We start from the raw sequence: 10,668 nt of genomic DNA, 5'->3' as shown, positions 1-10,668 counted from the left end.
GGTTTTTTTTTGGAAAAAGAATTGTTGTAGGCCAAAAGTGACAAAAAATTTGGAGACAAACTCAAGACAGCACAATATATGCTTGAAGAGAATGAGCTAAAAAAAGTGAAGTGATGTAAATGTAGAAACTAGTTGTAACAAATATCAAATCTGCCAATTTCCAAAATACACATGTCGACACCTAAACTTTATAAGAATCTTGTGAGTCTTGTCAAAGGTTTACACTAACTGTTGGTAATTCCAAAACAAACTAAAATGCTACCACGAAGTCAACTTACTGAGAATACTGTACCTGACAACATGGCACCTTGAATCCTACATTTTTTCATAATGATAAAATTTTTGGAATGGTAAGCTTGTATTATGGCATGCATCATTATACTCTACTATGATAATTTTTTTCTGTTATTTTATTACATTTAAATTCCAATGATCAGCAGAGGGTATTAAAATAACTTTGATGTGTTAAAATAGCACCAGAAAACTCTTTTATTTATTTCTTGAATTTCAAAAATCTCCAGGGGCCTAAGGGGCGACCAACCCCCTCCTGTACCCACCGCACTCTGTTTACTCATACTTTGATTCAATTTTTACCACCTACTTTCCAATTTTACTCACTACTTTGCATTCATCATGTATGTCTCATGTTACGAGGGAATTCAATTTCAATAATAAAAACTTACACCCATCTGTCATGCATGCATGCATGTATGTATGTATGTATGTATGTATGTATGTATGTATGTATGTATGTATGTATGTATGTATGTATGTATGTATGTATGTATGTAAGGGAGCGAGAGAGGGGGAGAGGGAGGGAAGGGAGGGAGGGAGGAAGAACGAAACAAATCGTCATGTAAGTTGTACATGAAAATGGCGTCATCCATGCACACTTTTCCGAAACCATCCAAAGTATGACTTTCATATTGGCTTTATCGAAGTTCCTCTCTTAATTATGAAAATGACGTTATTACTGGTGTTATATCGATAACCCTTATGTGAAAATCCACCAGAAAATAGCGACCAGTAACATTATCATGGTTACGTCGATTACAATTCAGCATTCCTTCAACGAAAATACAGGACACGGTTTGAAAAATGGGAACGAGACGAAGAAAAGTATAATGATGAAGTCATTTTGTTCACTATCTAACAAGAATGACCACTAGAACTACTTGAACACATCATGAATTGATATTTTGATATATTGAAATGTCAAAGGAATGACAACTTATTAATCACATTTCTTAAGAAATTATTTCAATATAATGCATTGACTTTATTACGTGTACTCTAACAACTTAGAAATGTTTTGAACACAAAGTGAAAAGGTGTCCCATATTGTACATCAAAGAATTTATACACATGTCCAGTGCATCATGCTAAAATTCCATACATAATTGCATATACATTGCATTGTAATTCTAAGATTTCAAACAGTTCAAACACAATACATTTTATTGCAAGTTCAAGATTTCAAACAGTTCAAACACAATACATTGCATCGTAATTCTACGATTCCAAACAGTTCAAACACAATACATGCATCGTAATTCTACGATTTCAAACAGTTCAAACACAATACATGCATTGTAATTCTCTAGGATTTCAAACACAATTGCATATATGCATATACATTACATTTCATACACAGTCGAATATATATTGCAAACACAAATAATACATAGGAAACAGTTACTACAGTAAATATGTAATTTTTAGGAATCAAACTTTTTAGTTGTATATCAGTTATAATCTGTACCACTTAATTATATTGTATAAGTACAGATTCTGAACCTTCATAACTATTGGTGCTATTTTCAGGTTAAGTCAGGTTAAGTTCTTGAACAAATTTTATCCTCATTTCATTTTTTATAGTTTTATCTTTTCATTTGTACATTCCCTACTCCATACAAGTTAGTTTTATAGGAGAATTATCTATTGTACATGTGTATATGTATTTTAAAGAAGGGCTTTAAATGTACTCCTTTTTATACATCAAGTTTGTGAAGCGCCTCTGAACAATAACATTTTCAATGGGATTTTGGTGCTATACAAATTTTCACTTCATCTTAAAGTGACCATATGGATGAGAATTTGGTATTTATTTTGGATTTTTAATTTGGCTCATCGATGACGTCGCTCATCCGAACCTGCAATATATGAGAATTACAACAATGTTTTGAGTAAGCTGTAGATATCAAGGCCTAAAATAGGTACATCAGCATTTAGGATAAAACTGTGCGGTATAGTGTGTGTGTGTGTGTGTGTGTGTGTGTGTGTGTGTGTGTGTGTGCGTGTGCGCGCGCGTGCGTGTGTGTGTGCGTGTGGATTGATATGGGAATTCAACGGTCATACTATATTCAGTTTTAAACTCGAGACTTCAGGTATTACGCATACAAGGGGAGAGCTATCCTACCCCCCCCCCCCCATAGTCACCAATGGACCTCTCCATTGGTGACTATTGGGGGGGGGGGGGTTAGTACGTGTTTGTTTGTTTGTTTGCTGGTTGTTGTTGTTGTTGTTTATTCATGTATTTAAGTACTCATTTATCGGTTTATTTTTCATTTTGGTTTTTGTTTGTTTGTTTGTTTGTGATTTGCTTACTTGTTTTGTTTGTATTTATAAAAAAAAAACTAACTGAGCCTGAGCTCCCTGTGATCCCACCACTGCCACTACTAATGAATTGGTTATTTCCCATTACTACAGCCACACGAAATTTGTGTGACACGATTGTGTGTCATCCAACCACTTTCATTTAATACTTCACGTGGTTACGAGCCACCAGAAAATGGCGACCAGTAACATTATCATATCTCAAGTTCTCGCAAGCCAAAGTATATATTTCGATTCTGCTGAAGCAATGGGTACGTTCTGTACGGTGCCGTAAAGAGGTCTGTATTTTACGACGTTGCATTATCAGTATAAAGACACTTTAAAGTTTCATAGCGTGCATTGGGGTATAGAACACTAGTAATAAACTGAGAATCTAACCTTATCGTCAGCACTGCTTCCAAAATTGAAATGTGCAAATGACATGCCACCTCTATAAAATGGGTAAACAATAATCACATGAATAAAAATCAGAAATTATCATTATATTAATATTAATGTAATTAAAACAATAGTTAGAATATTGTATAATTTACAACACGGTATCTATAATTATAGAAATAGGAGGACGACATTGACTTCATGACATATGCATTTTTATATTACATTGTACTATGTAGTAATAGGTAACCCTTTAATCCAAGCGATATCTAGATATATTAACCATAGTATTGTATCAAATTTGTCGTGTGAACTAGACAATGAAATTATTTCTTATTGTTATTGGTTGGTCCTATTTACCAATGCTACGTCATCGATATTCATCACATTGGGATGCTACTACTGACGTCATCTGACAGCGATTAGCTTTAAATTTGGGCTCACTTTGTGTCGGACGCTTTATTCAAGTACATATTGATTCCTAATATTGTGAGGCGTTAGTGTGAATGACGTTGTCAAGGTTACCCCACCAAAGCATTCTATTAAAGCTGTGGCATATATATACATTTGTATGACAACACGAGAAATAGTGAACTTACTTTTTTCTGTTGTGTCTGATGGCAATAATCACGATAAGGAGGACGACGGCAAAAACTAACACTCCACCGACAACACCACCGGCTATAACAGCAGACCCTGGGTAGAAATCAAAACCTTGAATCGTGTGCTTTGGAAAATAAAAGTCACTAATTAAGCATTCCTACCATCAACATAACACAGGTGATATAAATGAAACCACAAAGATAGAAAGACTGTGATCAAGCTAAGATTGGGAAAATTGACATGGGAAAATCTGAAAACTACAAATGATTCATCAATATGAATTTCTTTATTGCCTTCCTAAAATACCCATACGAAACATTGCATGTTATTTGTATCTGAATAGCTATGACATTCAAGCCAACAGAGAAACACTTACTTCCAGAGCTTGTAGGGCCTTCAAAATGAGCTAAAAGATAAAAGGGAAATTATTATTAGAATGGCACACTGTGGCAGGTTCTTGCATAGGTAAACTACTAAATTGAGATAATCGTATATATGTTATAAGTATCACATAGATATAGGTCAAGTCCATGTTAGAGTATATCTAATAATTTCATAATTAGGCAAAGCCAATTATAAGCTCGCGCAGGGTAGATTCATTTGTGACCGGCTGCCTCACAATGATGTTGTAAATAGCGCCTTCTGTGTGGAGAATGCTCATAGCATATAGAACGCGCATGCGTAGTCATTGCGCCGCAATGCATCCTTGGGTAAAACCACCAAAAAACCATCGCTAGCACATAGTATATAGGATGCGCATGCGTACTAGTAATTGAGCTGCTGCACGAGCTATTAATACATAATTTATAATGGTGTATCCGATCCCACATGTCATGTATTATGGTTTGTCTAATCTCACATGTCATTTATTATGGTGTATCTAATCTTAAACAGTAATCTCTTTACAAAAATAAAAATGTTTTTCTTGCCACGGATGATAAGCTAAAAAATCTGAGTTTTACTTGTAATTGTATTTAACTATTTGTAGTTGATGCTTTTAACTAATGTTCTCATCTACACCATCACGTGACTGGTGATCTGTATCATTTACTTCAATTTATCAACGTTATCCTTACACGCTGTCATTTGTCATTCAGAAGTGGCATTCGCTTTATACAATATAGCTTACCACAGTTATCTATGTATTGCATATTCCATCTAAAATATGGAATATATATTCTGGTCGTTCTACGTCATTACAATGCGAGTCCATGTCACGACAACACATGGCCACATCACTGGTCCTGAGTGTCATTAAAATATGAGTCAAAGTGTTTAAAACTGCCATTATTTCTCCAGATTTTTCTTTGATATTACTGGCGGTGGTATACCTATTCTTCAATATTTTTCTTTATTCAGCCGGAAGATACTCGTGACCTAAGGGTATGTTGTCTAGCGACTCGTGATGACAAAGAACCCTTAGGTCACTCGTATATTCCTTGGCTGATGTATTCACACGTGGCATTCTGTACACAATATAACTTACCACAGATATCTATGTGTTGGTCTTTATACAATATAACTTACCACATTTATCTATGTATTGGTCTTTATACAATATAACTTACCACATAGTTATCTATGTATTGGTCTTTATACAATATAACTTACCACATTTATCTATGTATTGGTCTTTATACAATATAACTTACCACATAGTTATCTATGTATTGGTCTTTATACAATATAACTTACCACATTTATCTATGTATTGGTCTTTATACAATGTATTGGTCTTTATACAATATAATTTACCACAGTTATGTATTGGTCTGTATATAATATAACTTACCACAGTTATCTATGTGTTGGTCTTTATACAATATAACTTACCACATATATCTATGTGTTGGTCTTTATACAATATAACTTACCACAGTTATCTATGTATTGGTCTTTATACAATATAACTTACCACAGATATCTATGTATTGGTCTTTATACAATATAACTTACCACAGTTATCTATGTATTGGTCTTTATACAATATAACTTACCACAGTTATCTATGTATTGGTCTTTATACAATATAACTTACCACAGTTATCTACGTATTGGTCTTTATACAATATAATTTACCACAGTTATGTATTGGTCTGTATATAATATAACTTAACACAGTTATCTATGTGTTGGTCTTTATACAATATAACTTACCACAGATATCTATGTATTGGTCTTTATACAATATAACTTACCACAGTTATCTATGTATTGGTCTTTATACAATATAACTTACCACAGTTATCTATGTATTGGTCTTTATACAATATAACTTACCACAGTTATCTATGTATTGGTCTTTATACAATATAACTTACCACAGTTATCTATGTATTGGTCTTTATACAATATAACTTACCACAGTTATCTATGTATTGGTCTTTATACAATATAACTTACCACAGTTATCTATGTATTGGTCTTTATACAATATAACTTACCACAGATATCTATGTATTGGTCTTTATACAATATAACTTACCACAGATATCTATGTATTGGTCTGTACACAATATAACTTACCACAGTTATCTATGTATTGGTCTTTATACAATATAACTTACCACAGTTATCTACGTATTGGTCTTTATACAATATAATTTACCACAGTTATGTATTGGTCTGTATATAATATAACTTAACACAGTTATCTATGTGTTGGTCTTTATACAATATAACTTACCACAGATATCTATGTATTGGTCTTTATACAATATAACTTACCACAGTTATCTATGTATTGGTCTTTATACAATATAACTTACCACAGTTATCTATGTATTGGTCTTTATACAATATAACTTACCACAGTTATCTATGTATTGGTCTTTATACAATATAACTTACCACAGTTATCTATGTATTGGTCTTTATACAATATAACTTACCACAGTTATCTATGTATTGGTCTTTATACAATATAACTTACCACAGTTATCTATGTATTGGTCTTTATACAATATAACTTACCACAGATATCTATGTATTGGTCTTTATACAATATAACTTACCACAGATATCTATGTATTGGTCTGTACACAATATAATTTACCACAGTTATGTATTGGTTTTTATACAATATAACTTACCACAATTATCTATGTATTGGTCTTTATAAGGTATAACGTACCACAGATATCTATGTATTGATCTTTATACAATATAACTTACCACAGTTATCTATGTATTGGTCTTTATAAGGTATAACGTACCACAGATATCTATGTATTGGTCTTTATACAATATAACTTACCACAGTTATCTATGTATTGGTCTTTATACAATATAACTTACCACAGTTATCTATGTATTGATCTTTATACAATATAACTTACCACAGTTATCTACGTATTGGTCTTCATCATAACAGTCAGAAGGACAGTCGATTTTACCATTGTTAACCAAATCGTATGTAATACACATATCGTCGCCAGGACATCGGAATTCATCACGAAGACAACCCGACGTTCCGTTATCTGTCCGATTAGAAAAGGAATTTGATAGATGAAATCAAACTATATTATAAGTTACGTATGAAAGGCCATGAGTAGTTCACGCTATGGGAAATATAGAAGACGGAACAATGGTGGATTGTTTGGGATTGTCAACTTCTATAACAGTGTACTGAAATTTTAGATATCTCCTGAAACGAGTTTACACAATATCTCTTCTTCTATATACATAGTTTATTTCTAATGCTAAGGCCTCAGCCCATCGCACAAAACATTTTACATTACATTAGAGAAGAAAAAGAACAAAGAACTGAATAACAGAATATCATTCTACTAATAATTAACGAAAAGATAATTAAAGGTAAAAATAAGATAGGGGAGAACATATAAATCTATGTTTGCTGAACAAAATCTCTCCTACCAAATCTAGTGACATCAGATCTAGTGACATCAGTGTGTGTATATATATATATATCACTCTAAACGAATATAAATCTAGTACAAAATACCTATGCACCAACACATCGACACATCGACAATATCATCAATAATATTACCTGCCGGGTTCAAACATGATGACGTGAATGTGACGTCATCGATTGCGATGTCAGATAAAGCAGTATTTCCCACGACAGCCTCAAAGACTACTTTGAATTGATGAGGATTGCTGAGCACGGCCTTCCCATAATTCCAACGGTTACCTTGGTTACCATGTATCTGCCACATCAGTAAACGCTGCTTATTCTCAACAGTGGACTCGGTGTAGATCTTGGATTCAAAGAAAAATCTCCGTTTGTTAATTTGTTCCTTGTTTTACTCTGTATTTATATCTCGCTCCTTCGTTCTCTATGTCTAATTCTCGAACTGTTAGTTTATATTTCTGTTTATCAATCAATCAATCAATCAATCAATCAATCAATAATAATAATAATAATAATAATAATAAATTCTTATCAGCGCATTACGCAACAGCCTCAATGCGCTTTACAATACTGAGAGAGAGAAAAAAAAAGAAAAAAAAAAGAAAAAAAAAAGACAACTTGAAATTCACTAAAAAAAACAACTTATTGATTACTGCACTAAAAGTATAGTATGTTCTAAAAGTTTGTAAACAAGTATGTCTTTAGTTGGGACTTGAATGTTTCGATCGATACCGCTTTCCTAATGTGAATTGGGAGAGAGTTCCATAACTTAGGACCGGCAACAGAGAAGGCGCGATCTCCGTACGTGGTAGTTGCAACACGTGGAATGGCAAGTGTAAGATGAGTACTAGTTGGCTTGTGTATGGGTATTAGTTCAATGATGTAGGATGGTGACAGTTTGTTGACAGCCTTGTAGGTGACGAGCAAGATTTTGTATGCAATACGTTGACGTACAGGTAACCAATGAAGATTATGTAATACTGGTGAGACATGATCATATTTGCGTAGTTTGGCAACAAGTCTAGCAGCTGTGTTCTGCACACGTTGAAGTTTGTTGATCAATCAATCAATCAATCAACCAACCAACCAACCAACCAACCAACCAACCAATCAATCAATCAATCAGTCTGTCTGACCATACATTAGTGCTATGTTTAGCGCGGTATCATCCTGTCAATAAATCCATCTCTGGATTACTGAAGTCAGTCCTGGATTTTATCAGTAACATTGCAGGCAATGTCGTTTTTATGATATTCTGAGACTTAACGGCTCTTTTCGAAGAATCTTGCCCAAGCTACGTGAAACGAAACTTTCAAGATCTAGTGAGCCTGATCACAAGGATCCATGCTAAGATAGACACCATAAACTTAAGATAACAGAAATACATCACTTACACAGTTAATGCATGGAGGTATAAGGGGAGATTCTCTGTGTATGTAATATTTGAGTGTCATCGTTTTTTGTCGACACGAAACCTTGTGATCCGGCTCACTGATCTTGATAGTGCGTTTAACAGTTTGGGCAAGCTTCTCCTAAAAGAAGCTTGTTTGATGCTTACCCTCAAAGTTCCCATCCCGGCAACTTCTGAGGAATACATGTGATACCAAAATCTAACAGTGCACAAATCAGTGGTTGCAGGAAACGGGGAATCCTTCATTGTGGCAATGCGTGCAACGTCACCGTCCACTCGTTCCGAACTATCCACATAGGCAAAGTTACCTAGGTAAACATAGCAAAATTATTTAGAAAAAAATAGTGAAAGTAAAAAATATCCATTTGAACTCGAAAATAATTAAGGTTCTAATAACTGCAACTGAAGATGTCATACCTTATTTGAGTAACGCAATATAATTGTTTGTGGAATCCTCAGATTCATCATGTTCTTACAAATTATCCTTTTTGTGATTTCCTACCTCGTTAGTCACGTGACCGACGGACGCTACGATTGCCTAAATTGTCAACAAGTATTTGAAGTGGTTTTCAGGAAATTACTCAATGTCATATACTGTTTCACTAACACGAGTGTGTCTTACACTTGACTGTTACAAATTATCATGATACACATATGTACAATCGTATAATGCAATGCCACGGTATATGATTACCTGTTGAAAAAGTATAAAGTTGATAGAGCGAGGATTATTATTGCGTTTAATGACCAAACATACTTGATAAGAGTCACATATAAGAAAGAAACATCAACTAAACATAGATATATTAAGTAACCTCTTTCTACTTTCTAGTGCCAGCAAATGATAAACTATTGTGAGTATGCGCAACAAGGTTTAAACAGTGAGCGAAATTTGAACGACTGAGCTCAAGTTTACAGTATAGATCTGGCCCGTTTGTACACACTCTTTGTAGTTTATTGTATTATTTACACTAATTGGACAGTTATTGCTAAGGTTTCCTTGATGTTACTTGGCGGAATGTGACTCTTATGAAACATGTGTTATCACTGGAACTGATACTATGATATACTACTATAATACTTTCTCTGAGAGGATCTGGGAACTTAACCTCAAACATATCTAGGCAAGTCATCACTAGTTTTGCTGCTTGACCTCTTGGGCTATTTTGCTCACTGTGAAGGCGACCAAGGTCGTTAGTGACGGCGATAGCCTGAATCGATTGCACCATAGACCCTACTATGATTGCATCTTTCAAAATAAAGGCCGAAGACTAAGTCATCACATGTACTTACTGCTTCCTCCACTTTCTGTTGTATGATCAAAGTCAGGACCTGTTCCTGAACTCGGTGTTGATTGTCCAATAGTCCAATCCACATTGCCATCATCGAGTTGTTCCCATTGACACGATTCTATGTCTTTGTCATCAAAGTGACAATCAGATGATTTCACAACTGAAAGACAGAAACACACAACAATAAGTTTATTTGGTAAATCGGGAATGTAGTGTAGCAACAAGTTATATGCCCGACACTATAAACGGAGTCATGAAAAGACAAGTAAAAACAACATTTGTAGATCTACGTATTTCGTCTTCTAACTAACATTCTTGGAAATCAGAGCTGTTACATGTATTTCTTCGGCGACACTGCTGTGGTTTACGACGATGGGAAGATCATAGACCTCCACCAACGGAGGGACTATGGGAAGATCTAGATTAGCTCGCTGAGAAGATAGTACTTATTTCTTAATATCATAATTTGACTACATGCCATGGAAGTGTGG

The 10,668-nt window shown here is 34.3% G+C and overlaps 1 protein-coding gene across 1 annotated transcript in view; it reads right to left on the bottom strand.

The window, feature by feature from the left end:
• Nucleotides 1-2,117: 2,117 nt before the first annotated feature.
• LOC144434307 (MAM and LDL-receptor class A domain-containing protein 1-like) overlaps nt 2,118-10,668 on the bottom strand; it is a 29,692-nt gene continuing 21,141 nt past the window's right edge. Inside the window, exons 22-30 of the mRNA XM_078122758.1 lie at nt 10,179-10,337; nt 9,033-9,193; nt 8,207-8,509; nt 7,610-7,820; nt 6,936-7,076; nt 3,974-4,003; nt 3,594-3,690; nt 2,995-3,046; nt 2,118-2,153 (exon numbers count right to left, since the gene is read on the bottom strand). Of these exons, the coding sequence (XP_077978884.1) occupies nt 2,118-2,153; nt 2,995-3,046; nt 3,594-3,690; nt 3,974-4,003; nt 6,936-7,076; nt 7,610-7,820; nt 8,207-8,509; nt 9,033-9,193; nt 10,179-10,337 (1,190 nt within the window). The remainder of the gene's footprint in view (nt 2,154-2,994; nt 3,047-3,593; nt 3,691-3,973; nt 4,004-6,935; nt 7,077-7,609; nt 7,821-8,206; nt 8,510-9,032; nt 9,194-10,178; nt 10,338-10,668) is intronic.

This window comes from Glandiceps talaboti, chromosome 4 (genome assembly GCF_964340395.1).
Source record: "Glandiceps talaboti chromosome 4, keGlaTala1.1, whole genome shotgun sequence".
NCBI lineage: Eukaryota > Metazoa > Hemichordata > Enteropneusta > Spengelidae > Glandiceps > Glandiceps talaboti.
This window is presented reverse-complemented; position numbering and strand designations above follow the sequence as displayed.